General features: G+C 46.7%; 1 protein-coding gene across 1 annotated transcript in view; it reads right to left on the reverse strand.

Moving 5' to 3' along the window:
* Window positions 1–4853: 4853 nt before the first annotated feature.
* ARHGAP31 (Rho GTPase activating protein 31) overlaps window positions 4854–17869 on the reverse strand; it is a 61138-nt gene continuing 48122 nt past the window's right edge. Inside the window, exons 8-12 of the mRNA XM_030471494.1 lie at window positions 17466–17590; window positions 15385–15444; window positions 14101–14727; window positions 13381–13694; window positions 4854–12476 (exon numbers count right to left, since the gene is read on the reverse strand). Of these exons, the coding sequence (XP_030327354.1) occupies window positions 10008–12476; window positions 13381–13694; window positions 14101–14727; window positions 15385–15444; window positions 17466–17590 (3595 nt within the window). The 3' untranslated portion in view covers window positions 4854–10007. The remainder of the gene's footprint in view (window positions 12477–13380; window positions 13695–14100; window positions 14728–15384; window positions 15445–17465; window positions 17591–17869) is intronic.

The following is a 17869-nucleotide window of genomic DNA, read 5'->3' on the forward strand; positions in this document are numbered from 1 at the left end:
AAGTTAGTCTTCAACACTGTTTTGTGAGACCCAAGGCATGGATAGAGTGTGTGGGCTGTGTATGTCAGTGGTCTGGGGATCTTGGGAGGGAGTTTGGTGGTAGGGTTTTTTGTGTGTATGTTGCTGAAAGCTACAGTAATACCTAGTCCTAAAGAAGTCTAAAGAGAACCACTGTCTGCCTAAGTTAGACAGCAATAGCAAAGACTGGCTTCTCTGCTACTTGCCATGAACTCCAAATCCCCACCAACCACAACAGCAGAGAGGAGAGAAATGGGGAAGGAAGGACAGTGCAGGCACACAGCCTCTGTCCTTGCTTGACCAAACCCCTCCAATAACTCCTCAATCATGGCACCCTTCATGGATAGCTGCATTCCTGTGTAAAGGTCTCTTGCTCAAGTTATTTCTGGAGCTCAGGTGGGTGCAATAACTGGCTATGGGACTAGTAAGGCCTTCTGCAGATGGCTGGAGATAGGACTTTAGGACCATAGAAGAAGGTAATGTCAAATACTATTTTCCTTCTACGGTCTTTTGCTTCAGACCCAGAGGTCACTTCCTTCCTTCTGCATCGAACTGTGGTATGATTATAGCACTGCTCTCAATGTAGAGAAAATGCTGCAAGACTTTGCAGGAGAAGAGGAACTCAGCTAATTTTTTTGCGCTGCTTTGCAAGAAGGTTTTGCGCTATTAACTGCAAAAAGTTGCCATATTAACTGCTCCAACCAGTTGCAAATGATACCATTGACCTATTGCATAAACAGCAGCTTAAGCTAATGAAGTTTCGGTTCCTCACTTTGCTTTCTGCTTCTTAAGTCTTTCCCTCACGTTGCACTTTGTAATTTATGTTCTTAAAACACAAAAGCTGTGACTGACCCGGGCAATGGTGAATTTACGGAGGCGTGCCAAGCATGCCCCAGTGCATCCAGAAAAATCCAGTTTTATCCACCTGAAAAAAGGAGGAAGAAAAGGACTGGATTGATGGCAGAATGATGCTGAGCATACTCGTGAAAACTCCTGCACAGCTTTGTCAGGTTTTTCAGCTTCTGAAGGTTGATTCCAATCTCTGCAACTTCCCTACCTGGGATGCCAGGGGAAGGGTGAGGAAGGGATGGAGTCTGTGATAGGAGTGGTGGTGAACTGGTTTATGTGTTCGCTGAGGCTTGTGAAGAAATCCTGGTCATTCTCAGCTATTTGGATTGCTGCTCAAAGGTATGGATGTATGTTTTATGGTCCTCAAAACAGGCAATATATGCATACGTGCGTGTAAACTGCTGGACTAAGACAGGATAAACTTCTCCAGGTGGAAGCTGTGCGGTTTGTTTGCAGATTTGTTCTGTGCATTTCTTCTCTGTAGGTGTGAATATTCACAGCTCTCTCCTGGCAAAAAAAAAGCATGTTTTGATTCTCCCATGGAGTTACCAACTGTATTTTTAGATTATTAATTTATTGTAACGATCCCAGCTCTGAGAAATGGGAGTCTTGCTGAGAAACATCCTCTGTTCAGACTTGACAGAGCAGCATGGCCTCCAAGCCAACAAGAATCCCAAGTCCTCAGCTGCTCCCCTCCTGTACACACACAGACATAACCTGGTGTCTTTCACATTGCTGAATGTTTGTGGCTGGCAATACTGAATGTGTCTGTTCCTTCAGGCAATGGGGCTGCCTCTGTGTATTTTTCCAACAAGATTTCCTACTGCTTCCTCCTTTGCCCTCACTACTTCTTCTTCTGCATGAGATCTCTTTACACAGACTCTCTCAGGCCCCATTTCTCCTTACCTTACTAGTTCATATACGACATACTATCTCCACTATATACTATATATGACATACTATCTCTATGCTTGCATCTGGCTATCCACCTCACTGCGAAAACCATCAACCAGGCTGGTGGTGGCATTTGGTATCCTCTGACTCAGATGATTTATCCCTCATTCTGCTCGCTGCCCTGGCATCTTAGTTTTTCATATTCCTTAACAGGGACTTGTGCCAAGCAAATGTTTATTGGGACCAAGTATGACCTAAAACTAGCTCATAAATGAAGCTTCCTTCTCCCACCCTTTGGCAGCCCTGCCCTCTTTGGCAACTGGGGAAAGCCTCTGCAACGTGTGGTATGCTGGGAACCTCCTGCAAGAACTCTCCCTGTAATCTCAGGCATCTATCTTGAGGAGATCCTGCTGCTTGAGGAGTTGAGGATGAGTGGTGAGGGTTCATCCTCAAGAGGAATAAAAGGTGAGGGTGTTTCTGGCTGTGTTAGCTTGCACGCGAGGTGAAATTCCAGCATGGGCAAGGTTATCTGCGGTTCTTGCACATTCACTAGTTGAGATGAGATAAGCTCTGCCAGAGAGCTAAGTGATGAGCAGTGAGCTGCTCTGGCTACCCAGGGCTGTTACTGACCATGAGTGAATGCAGGACTGACAACCTTCCCTGTCTGTATATTTTCCAAAGCAATACTCACCTTCAGCAGGGTTCTGTGACTGGCACGGGGGCTGGAGAAGGTAAAGCCATGACACTAAAGCCATGACACTTCAAATAATCCCTGCAAATAACCAGCCTAGTCTTTTTACATCTCTCTTCTGCCTCCACTGTCTTACCCTTAGTCTTTAAAGCAAATTATCTCACAATACAATAAAAAAGGTGAGTAAAACAGTTTGTGAGCAGCTATTCTTTCTGAGGTAAACTATTATTTCTATGAAGGAGAAGGGAAAGAAGTTATCTGGTATTTTTCAGGCTGGTTCAAATCTGTCTTATTGGCTGGGTTTTGGAGTTGTTTTGTTCTTTGGTTGTGGGTTTTTCTTCCCTTTTTGGGTTTTACATATCTGGAAACTTTCCCTGTTTAATAATCATCATGTGTGTTATTTTCCTTTTTCTCCAGCTCTGGTTGTTCCCATATTTCTGTTCCTTGTGGTTCATTCTTAAGCAGCTATTAAGTTTTCTTTGAAGCCATTTCCTCTCACTGAATTCAGATATTTCCTGTTCTTTTCAGATAAGGGATTTAAATGATAGAGAGATATGTGCCCCCTGTAACAGAAGTGCTATGGAAGAAAACAGGTTCAGTTTTAAGATGGATCTGGACCCAAAGTGCACAACGTAATTCCTATGAATTTTCTAAGTTTGCAAAACATCGTTCATCTCTCATTGCAGTTCGCAACTAAGACATGAGAAAATAGCTACCTTCTTTTGTTAGGGAGTCAACCAAATGTTCTTGTTTTAACACTCCTACTGTATCTAACTCTTGGGGGCATCAGGACTTGGCCATGTCTGAGCTTTACAGCTCCCATTCATTTCTAACCCTTAACTCTGAAACAGTTCATCTTTTACCCTTGTAGAGAGACTTACTCTTCATTCCTTGTAGTTTATTCAGCTCTGACAGAAAATGAACTTGTGGAGCTCACTGTCTTTATCATTTTGGCCATTATGATCCTTTTTGCTGTTGTTGATGCCTTGTGCCAGCTTGGCCGAAGTCTCCTTCACTGGGCTCTATTCCCTTCCCTGCACTGCCTTCCCTTTGCTGCCAGTTGACCTTTAGCTCCATCCAGTGGGATACCAGCTAGATGTCTTGTTGCCCATAGCTGGATTCCTGTGTTGCAAGGAGGATGCATGAGACACCGGTATCAAATGCTTTTTGGCACTGGGTTAGCTTGTTTCCTGGTTCACAGCCAGTTTGGGAACTTGCTTAATCGTGGTTTTGGCTCAGCTGAAAGTATCCAAGATGTTATAGCTGTTGCTTCCAATACAACATACACAAAGGATTGTCTTGAGTCAGACTTTCACACTTACGGTGATGGGAAAGCAGGCAAAAGGAATTGGCTGGAATTGTGTTCAAACACTTCCATGTGTTCAAGCACCCTGATTTAGGGAATAGTGCTGACTTGATTTTCATAACCGTGGGAATGCATGGGGAGCAGTTTGAGATTCCGCTCTTGTCTTATGGCCAAGTCATTGCTAGACTCTGTGGCACAAGGAGTACAAAAACAGTGTTTTTCATACAGCACTAATAGTTGGTTATGACTAACAACAATTCCAGAGTTCAACAGACACAAGGTTTTCTCTCTCACTTTGTGTGTCAGTTGCCATGGTAAGCAGGAAGCACAACCCAGGCATTTTCCTAAAGGGAAATTGAAGTCAAGAAAGAGGTAGGAAGGGGAGTCAAGCCCTGAATTCAGCTGCTGAGGAGGAACAAGAAGTATTCCATGTAACCTAATGATTCATGTGGCTTTTAAGGAGAACAAAGAGCAGGCTGAACTGCAGGTATGCCCACTGTGGCTACAACCCCAGGGTAGAATAACAGATAGATACTAATACTATTCACTTGCAGGCTACAGCTCAGAGATTGGGTCAACAAGGGCGCTGCAAGAATCCAGAGAACTAGGGAACTTAATTCATATTTGAGTTCTTGCTTGTCCTTTACAAGCCAACACAAATGCCTACACCAGAGGCTTCATAGTAGCTTCTCTTGCTCCATCTTGGCTTCCCCTCTACAAGAACTGGGATCCCAAAGTATTTCTGTACTCAGTGCTGTTCTACGTTATCACAGGCAAGGCAGAATTCTGCAGGAGATGTGCCAAATAGGAGGATGTGGTTGTGCATCACTGAAACTTCAGCCTGGTAGAGCTAGAAATGGTAAGAAGAAAGGTGAACTCTACCCTTGGAAATTTTAAAGCATTTCAGATGCTTTGGTCATTCTACAGCAAGAAAAGTTTGTGATCAGGCTCTAACCTTCATCCACACAGCCAAACACAGCTTAGTGCCACTCACACGAAAAAAGAAGGGCTCAAACTCTATGTCAGAGACAAATGTGTTTGCACTGCACTCGTAAACCAAATCCAAAGGAAAAAGAAAGTGTTCCAACACATCACTAGGGCACAGGTCTGTTTTTATAAAAACTCCAGTTTAATCTCATGGCTGAGACCTGGCAAAACATCTTTCTTTTGTGGCTGTTGTTTTTCTTTCTTTTTAAAAGCAATAAGGCACAAAGGCAGGCAAGTCCACACAGAGAACAAAGCTTAACAAAAATACAATCCATCAGGGCTAGCAGGAGAAGTAATCACAAACCAGGGCCAGTGGGATGGGGACAGTCCTTTTCACAGTGTCTGACTTCCAGCCCTTCCCTTGACCTGGCAGCAAATAATATTCCAAATGGGACCAGTGCCTGCAAGAACAAGATCTAAGGCCTGGGCTGCTGCATGGAGCCCTCAGGAAGCTCTTGCCTCCTGCCACCTTTCCTTTCCAGGGCTGTTGAAGTCCTGCTCCAGCTCCAGTTGAGCTCCATGGCGAGCTTTCCATTCCTTGCTTGGAGCAGAATTAGTTATCACCAAGCCTTTACATCAATTAGGAGCAAGCCAAAGCTAAACCAAATAGGCATCAGCTACAGCTTCTCCCCTCCCCTAGAGATTATTTTTCCCTAGAGATGGAGAGAACCAAAAGGGACAACTGCAAAACCTGGGCATGCCTGAAGGGTAATACATGCTCTGGTAGATTGTTTGCATTTCCAAGGACTGGCGAGATGTTTGTGGTGGCGAGTTAAATCAGTCCTTGCACTCTTGTCTGCCGTGATCTCATTCCTTCTCTCTCAGGGCAAGATCCTGCTCAGGAAGGCAGATTCAGGCCTTTTGCCCACCACAGGTTAGCTTCTCCTCTGTGGGCAAAAAGCCAGTTGATCTCACACCCTCAGTACTACAAAAGTTGCAGCAGAAACCAGTTCCATGCATCAGCTCATTTCACAGATGTGCAGGATTCTATTTAGGCAATTCCTTCATTTTAATTACATTTCCATTTTAATATATATAGAATGTTCTTTTATATATATATATATAAATTCAACACAATATTCACCACTACAGGCATTTCAGAAATCATAAAGAAAGAAACAATACTTTGATTGCACCATTTGGACTCTGGATGAGGGAAAACGTTGCAGGGTTTTATGGATGCTCTCTAATACAGACCAAAATTCCTCTGAAGCAATAAAGGTGAAAAAAAGAAGTGCTTCAGTCTTTCTGAAGTGATAGCATGGGATGGACAGCCCAGAGGAATGTGCTTCATAAGGTAAAATACAATCCTCCTTTCTGTTTACTCTCCTGCCAATAAAGCAGCTCCCACGTGAGATAACATTCTCCATGTTCCTCCTTTCCATCAGGGGATTCTCATCTTTGACAGCCCAGCCATTTCACTCTGAGTTACTCTTAACAGAAGCTGCACAAACTCCCAGACTACATGGGAAGAATAAGTGTCTCTTGTCTCCCATCGGTGAAAGTCCCCGAGCAACACATGCTGGTGATAACATATCATGACAGACTGGGGCCATCTGCAACCTTGGCAATAGCCTTGACACTCTTCACAGCCTCAGGAGAATCAAAACGTACTGCAAGGTCCCTGAAATGATCCTTGTAGAGCTGCAAATGATGTGCCAGTTTGTTTAGGAAGGTCCTTTCTGTAATGCCAAGAACAACCGACTTACTTAACTCTCCTGCACCCAAAACCTCAAATTCTGGGCAGACTCATCTCCCATAAAATAATCTGTCCCTCTCCATAATACTTCATACACAATAAACGCCCAAACAAACCCAAAATCAAGCAAAAGAACCCAAATCCTTTCTTAAAGGCTCTTGTGTTGCAGGGTTGTGCTGGAGGACAGGAGTTTGGAACCCAGGAAGTACCACTGCAAAACCCTGAACTTCAGGATGGCTTCCAGTCACAAGTTCAGTCTGCTGCTGCAGGACGGCAAAAAGCAACCTGAGGGCTCTGAAGCAAAGATGAGATCGGATCTGACCCTGAAGCTGACCTCAGGAATCAGTAAGGTTGTAAGTAAGGAAGTAAGGTTGGATCTCAGGAAGCTCCAACTACACAGTCAGCATCATTCAATGGGAGATGGCTCCTGTCTTCTGGTTCTCTCCAACTATCAAGTTCTGGTCCTGCAACTATCAGTATTAACATGAACCCACCATTAAGCATTACAAAGTCTGCAGAAGTCTGGGTTTGGAGTTGGGAATGGTGACCTTGGTGCAGTGGTGCACCTTGCACAGTATTCTGAGCAAGCACTCTCTCAGCTTTGCAGGAAACCGTAGATAGAGATGGGATCGAGCTACAACATAGAGATGTCATTGCAGAATCTCTGCTTCATTAAAATCCATGACCTGGCTCTGAGTTCAAATTCTGAAACACCCTCAAAAAGTATAGTCTGGATACGGATTTTAGCTGAGGCTGATCTTTAATATTAAGTAAAGATTTAGAATCACTTTCTCTTGCAGGAATTTCACCACTTATGCCAAAAGCGCAATTACTTACTGGAATGCTGTTAAGAATTGAGACAGTGTATTATATACAAATTGCCAGACCTCATTTCTTGTTCACAGATCAGCTTATATGAGAATAAGAAGGGGGGAAAAAAAAGAAAAAAGAACTGTTTTAAGGTGCCAAGGTTTCATCACATTTTCTTTTCCTTTCCACATTACTCCGTGAGCTTCGCTGGCCCCACTCCAAATGCCTTGGCAGATAAAACTTCTAGGAACTGAGAGAATATAAATCCCTGTCCAAAGTAAACTGTTCTGTTGATGCCAAAAAAACCTGTGCATCATTTCCATACTTTTTACTTTCTCTATATATTACCACAATACCTTGTATCACATCTTCCCAAGTCATTTGCAAGTAACTCAGCCATGGTGATTGAAAGCTTTCCCATGAGGCAGTAAAAAAGGCATTTGGGTGCCATGTAAATGCCACACAGAGCTGTGCTATGAGGAGCATGGAGGACTGGCAACCTCCTAGTTTTAATGGGAGGCTTATGGTCAGGGAGAAGGATAACACGATTGTCATGAAGCTGATTATTCTGGACCTGCCGTCCACGGCTTGCCCAGGTTAAAGCATAGGCTGACCTCTGTGACAGAACATGGACCTGAACAAGAACTCCAGGCTCTTGTCTGGTGTAATATCCTCCCTCCATGACACTGAAAGTATGGGCTTCATTCTCTGCTCTGTTCCTTCTCATATGGCACTATGCACAAGTGAGGAGTACAGCAGGGAGAATCAAAGGCTGCAAGTAGTGACAGGGAAAAGCCCTCCTGTTTTTTCACACTGCCTTTAGATTCTAGGAGAAAATTCTGTTGGAGATATATTCCTTGCATTTGTGGGACCAGAACTTCTCAAAAGTACTCTGGCATCTCTCTCCTTTAGCAATGGAAGAGTGCAGAGAAAGCACCGTACAGGCTCTGGGCCCTCCAGTCACAATGACACATGAAGTAACACATTCAGTACACACCAGAAGCTTATGGGTTTGCTAACAATTTGAAAATGCCAGTACTTCACAAAAAAAGCCCTAAAACATACATCCCTCAGGAAATCCTGACTGACACTCATTGTGGTGGCTATAGCACTTCCTACAAGATGCTCAGTTATTTCATAAACTATAGCCCATAATACCCACCCAAGGGCCTACAGACGCACACCTCCCCATGAATGATGGCCACTGCAAGCACCTTTACAGGGACAATCTCAGTGCTGGCAGCAACACCTAAGTTTCCATCTCCTCTGTAGTCTCCTGTGGCACTTAAATTGCAGAGATAGCACAGGCTGTACCTGCCTCTGCAATCACCCCCAGTCACATACCAGGCAATAGATGAGCCTGCTGTGAACAGAGAGTTAGAGGCTTTATAAAGGAACCTTTAATTCTATTTCTGTGGCATCTGTTGCTTATGTGAACGTGTATTTGCCTGTAACAATAATAATCCTTCAGGAGAGAGTTTAATTCACTTCAAATCCCCCTCTCATTATATTGTTCATTATGTATTCTGCAGTCCTAAACATCATCCTCTTTGCCATAATCTTAACCAATCTGAAAGCAGTGAAGGCCAGGGAGGTGACAACCAGCTGTGGTCTCAAAGAAACAGTGTAAAACCACAAGGAGAGGAAGTTTAAAGGAAGAAGAAGCACCTGGGGACATGCCACACAGTGGCAATGAAAGACCAAGGGTCAAAGATACGTCAGTCAGGGTTAGAGAGGGCAATAGCCCAAGGCCATGCAGATCAGAAGATGCTCTTGCTTTTCCCTGCTGTTGGCAGTGTGAAGCACAGCTGGAGATAGTTGCAGAGGTGTCATCTGGCTTTAAGCAATGATGGAAACAGTTGATTCTGGCTTTTGTTATGATTGTGTCTTTGCTTTCACTGACATCAGCCTGAGAAGTCACTACCTCTGGGCAGTCAGCTTCACACTCATTCCCCAGCCACATGGACCTTGTCTGCCCAAGGGAGGTGTGGTTGAGCACAAAAAATACAACTCATGAGCTGGACTTGGGAGATTAAAACTAGGTGTTTCCTGGCCAACTGCTTCCATTCCAGCCCTTGCACATGCTGGGAAGAGCACATCTCTGATGCAAGGACAGAGATGGAGGCAGCGCCTTCAGGTTGTATGTTTGTCCTTGGGTGTCTTATACCCTGTGTGACTTGCTTGTGCCAGCTTCACCTTCCTCTTCAGCTACGCCCAGTCTCCAGCACTGTTGATTTACACTGTCTAAATCAGACAAGAGGGATGGGGAGGCATTGTTCTTCCCAGCCCTGGTGGCTGGGAAACAATGGAAGGAGGTCCCAAACATCTGGACTTACCTCTTCAGCAGATGTTGTGCCCCTGCACTCTGGGCTGCAGTGCTTTGGAACAATGTTTCCCCCCAGCCCTATTTTCTAATTATGCCAAGATTTATTTTTCTTTTTCTGTTTTTTTCACAGGGAGGATGAGACTTTCACAGGGCTTTGTTAGACAATAGGTATGAGGAAATGCAAGTTCCCTAGGACTGGCTTGCAAAAAAGAAGCAGACAGTGAGGGACTAGGCAGGGGCGAGAAAGGGAAGGAAAATGCAAGACAAAAAGACTATGAACCTCCATAGCAAAATGCTTTGCAGGAAACCCTAAAAGATGTGGGTCCATCTTGCACAAAATAGTTCTAACAACAGCAAAATGGCAACAGAGTTGGTCATGGACACTCCTATCCCATCCACCACGGGAAAGGAATATGAGAGACAGTTGCTATTCGATCTGCCTCACACTTCGTCCATCCAGAATCACAGAGCGCCTCTGGGGCTGGTAAAAGCAGCTGGTGGAGGTCTCCAGTCTCTGGCCATTCTTGGGGATGGTCATTTTGTTCCGCAGCGTCACCCCCTCAGGCGTTGTCCGCGAAGGCTCGGACAGATCGCCACAAATGGGGCTCGAAGAGGTGGTCTGAGTAGGGCTCCGTATGGGTGATAGCAACACCCTGGAGTCTGCTGAAGAGGAGGGGTGGTCCATAATGGGGAAAGGGGGACTGAAGAGAATCAGACTCTGGGGCCTCCCGGGCCTAGACCTATAGGAAGGCTTGGAGAACCCTGATGGCCTCTCCATCTTTGAGGACTGTGGGTTATCTCCAGCTGTCTCCCCCTCGGAGGTGCGTTTTCGGCGCAGAACGGGGGCATCCATAGCAGGATAATGGCTGGACTGAGATGGCTCCATCGGAGAGCCAAGGCTGCTGTGCCAAGGGCAGGCTGAGTCCTTTTGAGCTGGGTCACTGTTTTCTTTCTCTGCTTTGGCTTTCTTCTCTGTCAGGGGGCTCTTGGGGGTCTCCAAGTGGCTCCATGCCACCCGTTGAGTCTGCCTGACTGCCTGCTTGGCTTCTGCTTCCTTCTTCTCAGCTGGAGGAGCAGCATTCTGAGCCTGCAGGGGCTGGGGGATCTGGGTGTACTGAATCTTGGGCGGTATCACAGGAACCGCTCTAGCCTGGCACATCTTAATCATAAAGGAGGTCCTGACTGCCGACACGCTGACAGGGGCAGAGTTACGACGGCCAGTGGTGGCATGGGCTACCGCTAGGTAATCCAAGTCTAGATCCACATGGGCATTGAAATGAGACCCCCAGGTAATGCCTTTACTGGCAGCAGGGCAGGCAGTTGGCAGGGATGGGACAGAATCACTGCTTTTTACTTCCTTCTGCCCGCACAGGAGGTTCCCAGGGGCAGAGGGCATGGACAGGCTTTCAAATGTGAAGAAATCTGGGGTTGGAAGGAGTGAATCCAAGTTGAGTGATGATGGCCGAGTCTTCACTTTACGAGGTGTTTCTTCACCTTTACTACTCAGTTGTGGCTCAGTGGCAGAGCACAATGCTTTAGTAACAGTCTCTCCTCCCAGGGCAGTGTCCTGAGACACAGATAACTTCTCCTCTATCTTCTTTGCCTGTGAAGAGCTGCCTGAGCTATTTTGGTATGGTAAAGACAGCTCAACCTTTGAGCTCCAAGGGTTTTCTTTGCTCACATCCGCTTTCTTTTCCTCTGGCTCTGAAACAAGGATTCTGGAAGGTGCTGCTTTCTCAGCTGGTGCTTCCTCCCTGCTGAGGGGGTACCTCAGCTCATCAGTTTTGGCAGGTTCTTCTGGAGGTCTTGTGCCATTCTCATCTTGCTTAACTTTGCTTGAACTAGAGGGGGAGGTGAGTTTTGTCTTGGGCAGCTCACACGTCACCGGCAGAATGTCACTGCATGGTTGCTGTTGGTCAGTGGCATCTATGAAAGAGAAGGGGATAGTCCACAGACTCATCACTGTGTCTTTACTGTCCAGGGAGAGGCTGCGACTGAATCGTGGTCTAAGAGAAAGGCCTGTCTCTGCTCTCTGGCTCTGTGGCTGAAACTCCTGTATCATCTTCTCCTGAATGTCCTTAAAGGTGGGGGAATGGAGAGGGCTTGTAACCCACTGGTGATCCTCCCATGGCTCCACAAGTTCTAAGCTCTGCACATTATCTGTCCAGGTATCCTCATCATCCTGGTCACCAGCATCATGGGTTCTGCTAACTGCATTGCCGTCCTTCAGCTCCTGGATTCCAGCTCTACTCAGCACCTTAGAGCAGAATGTGTCCCTTTCATCAGCAGTCATGATTTCAGGTTTCTCCTTCTGAGTCTTGCCCCTGGTAAGACCATCCTTGTCCCTCTGCAGCTGGCAAGTGCTATCTTTTTCTCTCCCTGACTCTGGACATGCTCCTTTGGAACAAGAAAACCCATCACTTGGAGCAACCTCATTAAATTCTGATTGACTACAGAGCTTCCAGTCCAGGGGAGGAGTGAGACATTCACTCGGGCTGTCCACCCCTGTGTGGTGGTTCTTTGGAGTGGCTGTGGCAGTTGGAGAAGTACCCAGTTTGGGGAGGGCTGAAGCACAGCTCTGCTGTGCAACCACATCAGACTGACCTCTGTGGAGGCTGTCTTCTTGTTCCATGCTGGTGGCACCAAATAAAGGCACCTGAGGTGTTATCTGCGGTGTTCTGCTTGCAGATTTCTGCTCAGACAGGGCTGGACTCTGTCCTGGGCCAGAGGAAGAACTATCTGTTTGTATTAAAGAAGAGGTTTCAGAAGTCAGGCCCATCTTGGGGACAGTGGCTGGCAAGAGCATAAGCTCCTCTTCAGGTTCAATGATTTTCAGTTCCTGTTGTATCTCTGGCCACAGCGGTTCTAGAAGGGCATTGGCAGAGTCCTCCTCGGTCTGAAAAACAGAAGAAATGCCATGAGCTGACAGCTCACATCTTACCAACCAATACCCCTCCATCTTCCTCAAACAGCTCTCTTAGAATAGGCAGGCTCCTAGATGAGCACTCTTACAGGTACAGAAACACAGACGTGCATAGCGCTACCAGTTCAGGGAAGGAAACACATCTATAAACAAGTGGATTTATAGAGGGGAAGATGTGAGGTGCAGCCAAAATGAGGCCTGGACAGATGTACTGAAAGAGTGAGGTGAATGAGTAGCTGGAATGTCTCAGCTCTTCCCATTCAGGCTCTCTTGGCCTTGCCAGAGGATCTGCATTCCCAAATCGCACACAAACTGGAATGAATAATCTATTCACAGAGCTATGCCAACAGATCTTTAAATAGCTGTCCAGAGACGAGTATCGCTGTAAGGAACCTGGTGAAAAAGCTCTGCTAGAGATACAGAGGAGGTAATATAATAATAATAGTAGTAATAATAATAATAATAATAATGAATAGTGTGTATAGAATGGAAGAGAAAAGGACTGTTCAGGCTGTCCAAGACAAATGGGACAGCAAAAATAGAAGGGGAATTCAGAGACGATGGGTCAAAATGCTCAGACATCCAGACAGTCTCACATCTGGAGAGTTTCAGAGCAGACAGATTGCACTGACTGCAATCATACAGTTACAGAAAAAGAAGACAAGAAGGGGACAGAAGGTAGCTGTGTGAAGGTAAATTGCCTCATGGTGATGTGGACAGAAGGGAAATCGCTACATGGTCAATTCTTGACCCTGCTTAGTCTAGGTCATAGACTTGAGTTTTCGAGACTAGGGACACACAGTGAAAACCTAAGCAACCTCCCAGTCACCACCATGACATTGTTCCCCATATTTTTTCCTCATGCCTTCTTCCTTACCACATGTCTAAAGTGTGACCCTTCTTCCGACTTAGTTGTCTTGATCTCCTGCTGACCACAGCTGCCTTCTGAGGAGACATCCTTTGTCTTGAGCTGTCCTTGCTCTGTCTTGTCTGCAGGCAGCGGCCCCTTGTGAACCTCTGAGGCTGGTGTTTGCTCCGAGGGGGGACTCTGCTCTGAGGACTGCTGGAACATACTGGTGCTGCTGGTGCAGCTGCTTTGCCCACACAACATCTCCTCATTTTCTGCTGCTGGCTGTGGAGTTTCTGAGCACTCGGGTTTCCTGGCTGCCACCAGCTCCTCAGGGGGAGAGCCTGGATCAGAAACACAAATTAATGATGTAACTACTTAGAATCACAGAATCAGCTTAGTTGGAAAACACTTTTAAGACCATCAAGTCCAACCGTTACCCTGGGACTGCCAAGTCCACCACTAACCCATGTCATTAAGACTTGTGACTGAGACTAAGCGGTGCTGTTTCAACCAAATGCCAACTAACAAAGCTAAAGAGCTCCTTCTGGGTGCAACAAGACATTGCCAGGAGGCCACCCATCTCCCCAGTCTCATTACTGCAACAAGCACCAACCTGACCTGCTACCATCAACACCCACACTGCTACAGCTTGGTCTCTTATGACAAGAGCAGGCTGGAGCAACCTCCACACCATCAGGGCACCTCCAGAAGCCCAACAGAGGCTCCACATTCCCTTCCTTAACACACCTCTGGATGCTGCCACTGGCAGAGTGGTTCCCGGGTGCTTCTCCTTCCTCTCCAGTGCCTGCTCTGTCCTTGTGTGGGTCCCTGCTTCCAAGGCAGAGGGGCTCGTGCTCTCGGCCACCAGGGAAGACAGCTCCTCTAGGCTGGAGAGGGAAAGCTTCTCCTTGGTGGGCACACGGCACGGGGTGCTGTTGGTGCTGATGACTGCAGATACCCGCAGCGGGACGGAGACAGCAAAAGGCTCTGAAATGTTCAGGGCTTTCCTCTGGTGGCGAGGGGAGGCCTCCAAGGGGAAGAGGCTGCTTGGGAAGCCTGACTTGGTGGCTGTTTCACAAGTGTAGAACATGCGACCGCCTTTTGGGGAAGTCTGCTCGCTCTCAGCATCCTCTGATGCCCGGAAGACCTTCAGTTGCTCAGGAGGTGACTTTGCCTGTGGTGTCCGAGGAGGACCTTTCTCCCCACTCAGCTCTGTGCTTCCTCTGGCCCCCATGGCTGATCCTTCCCGCTCCCACTCATTCTCCTTGCTGAGGTCATACGAGCTGCCTGTGCCTCCTGTCCGTATCTTCATCACCGGAACAAAAAACCCTCCAGTCGTCACTGCCCGTTTGAACCTGCTCTTCTCATCCTCCCCTAGGGATGGGAAGAGAGGAGGAAGTCAGTGGGAAGCAAAGAACTAGCAAATAACCTTCCCCTGTAAGGAGCCCTCCTCAATCCCTCCAGGGATGAGTCCTGCCCTGGTGAACACCAAGATCAACCCAAAGAGATGGGGACAGAAGGTATTGAAGACCTTCCAGGCTCCAGCCCTCGGATCTCCTTCAAACTGGGCAGGCAGGGCTGGATAGGATGCCCTCCAGTGGAAATCACCTAAGACTTCTATTAGAAGGCCCTGCCAATCAGATGCAGTCAAGTCTTGGGCTAGCTCGCATTGCCCACAAAGGTCACAGCTCTAGGCTTTGTTGGCTTATTACAAGCACTTTTGGGAATGGGAATTCTGTGCCCAGAGTAACCAAGAATGAAATCGAAGCAATCTCATTGCTAATAGAGATGCAGCCAAGCACAGTGGTAACTCTCAGGTGCATGCACCAACGTAAAAGACATAGAAAAGGGCTAAAAATGTATGTACACAAAGGTGAGGGCACGTGTCAGCAGCCATGGCATGAGCATACAAAGATACACAACATGGTGAGATAGGCAAAGAGACCACTTCAGCTGTGCAGGCATGGGGGAAAGCTGAGAATGCAGAGGTGCAATCCTTCACCCTTACAGTACAGGCTCTTGACGTCTCACCTTCCACTGGCAGGGAACACAGCGAGTCCATGCTCTTCGCGGGCCGAATAGTTGCTTTTTCTGTGGAAAATGAGTTTTAGAAGCAGGTTTCAGACCCTGCAACTTTGCCCATAAAGACCAAAGGCCACATATAGATGGGCATGCAGGGCAGACATCAAAGTTATTTTCCATTCCCAAGCATTCCCCCTCTGTATCCACACCACGCGGCTTATTACCCACAACACTTGTGCTCACAGATGGGGATCTCTTAGTGCTAACAACAGCTTTGCACCTGCCGGACATGTGGAGAGCTATACTTAACCCAGCCAGTCAACACCAGCTCCGCTGTGAAGCAGTTCAGCATCCCCAAATCTGTTATGTGCCACTGCCCTTCCCGATCGAGTCAGGCTATTGGTCATGGGGGCTTTCTTACTAAACTGACATAAATGCCTTCTCACCTCTCATTCCTGATAGCAAATGGTAGGTTATTTTTACGTTGCATTCCCAGGCTCTTTTGCTGGCATGAGCAAGCACCCTGTGAAGTGTATGAGGGCAGTAAGCAACCTATTTTCCTGGTCATCCTCGTTGGATTTGCTTGCCCAGCAAAAAAGCTGCCATTTGTCGCCAGGCACTCTACAGGTCTGTTTGGGGGGGTTTTGGAAGTGTGTAGCTGTTACCACTCTGAAAAGGGGAGACTGGGGGGGGAAAGTAGCTGGCAAGGAAGACAAGTTAGTCTCTGGGAGACTAAAAAGGGTCTGAGGAGCTCTGGAAAATGTCTGGGAGCAAAGTCTGCTGTTCATGATGTTGCACATAGTGGGTAAGGCAGAAAGTGAGCAGGCTTATTGGGCTTCACTTGTTTATATAATTAAGGCTTCTGGAACTGACTCTCACATGAGCATAGGAGAAGCTCCAGCTACTCTTTGCATTTATATGGAGTCCTGGCTACCTTTTATGTTCATATGGCATGATGTCTTGAGCATTGGCTCCGCTTTCCCGGAGGAACAGAATTCAAGCTGTGGAGCTCATGCTTTATGTGACTTGCAGACTTGTGCGCACGGACACAAACCGTGTTAAAGCATGTGCTGAGTTTCAACACCAAGTTCATCTGTTTCCTCACATTAGGCTGTAAGCTGGCAGCACACAAAAAATACAACATGGCAGCACTAAAGCACTGCTTCTCCAAGGCACGACTTCAGTGCCTAAATCTCTGTGCACAGTTGAGCACTTCTATGGCCTGCTGGTGAAAATGTACAACCTCCTGTCACTCAGTACTGTGCTTGGAATAAGGCTCAGCACCCACCATCGCTGGGCTCCAGTCATTCCTGGGCATCCTTGGGTTAGCACTATTTTGGGACAGAGTGTTCCTTATCAAAGTGAGAAGGTGATCCCATGATCAAAATAGGATGGAGAGCTATTTTTAGGTCTGCCACGAGCACCCTTTGCGAGGCCATCTGTACATGTAAAACATGGGGGAAGGCAGGGGTCCAAAAAGAGCTGGATCCAGCATTTGGCTTCACACTCACTTCTGATCCAAATACAGCCTCTCTTATATGTGGTGATAGGTAATGTTGCCAACATTAACTGTTTTACTTTAAGTCTTGCAATGTTTGGTAGCGCTTTTCCAAACACCAGTTCCAAAAGTAATAGTTTTCTTCAAAGTCCGGAGAGCCAGGAGCCATAGGAACTCCTGGTGCCTGGTTTTTCACAAAGAGACTGAACACAGTTGATTCTTTAATGCCCTTTAGTGGAAGGACAGCCACTGACCCATAGCCGTGTAAGGAGCCAGGGGCTGGTTGGGCTGGAAAAGTAGACTAATCCAAACCTACATAGATTTTCCTAGTCCCCAAGCTTGATAGCTGAGTTACAGGAGCCTGTTTATCACATGCCAAAATGGAATATTTACTATGGCTGTCTGGCATCTCCTCCTGAAAGAGTACTTCTCACCATCATGTGGAAATGAGATGTGCATGAACCCAGGCAACCCATTAGACTGTCTCAAGTCTAATGGTATTAGCGTCATGTGGATACAGGTCGTCCCATGCTATCACTGCTGCAGGAGAACGCTGCAGAGAGAAATACTTAACTGAAAAGTGTGTTCTTACCAGAAAGCTTCTGTGCCCTTACGAAGACACTCCCGTTTCGACTCAGTTTAGACTTTGATTCTGAGCCAGAACGGCCCAAGTTAAATATTGACTTCCATTTCTTGGACTTGGTAGATAATTTTCTCCTGGAAGGAAAAAGGGCTCAGGAGGTTACCAAACCCTAGAGACTCTTATCTTTTTAATATCCCACAAAAGCCTCTGAGCTATCTCGCGTCGATGTTGTCCTTCTTTTCTTCTCACATCTCCTTTAATTCTAATGCTTGCAGGGCATAGCTACACAACCAAGTCTTGCTTTTCTGGAAGTGATTTATCTGTATTGATGCTTAAACCATGTCATGGATGGAAAGACACCTAAGCCAGCTCTTCAGGGAGTTGACTCTGGCATCATCTACATCAACTGTGAT

This window comes from Strigops habroptila, chromosome 2 (assembly GCF_004027225.2).
Source record: "Strigops habroptila isolate Jane chromosome 2, bStrHab1.2.pri, whole genome shotgun sequence".
In the NCBI taxonomy this organism is placed as follows: Eukaryota; Metazoa; Chordata; class Aves; order Psittaciformes; family Psittacidae; genus Strigops; species Strigops habroptila.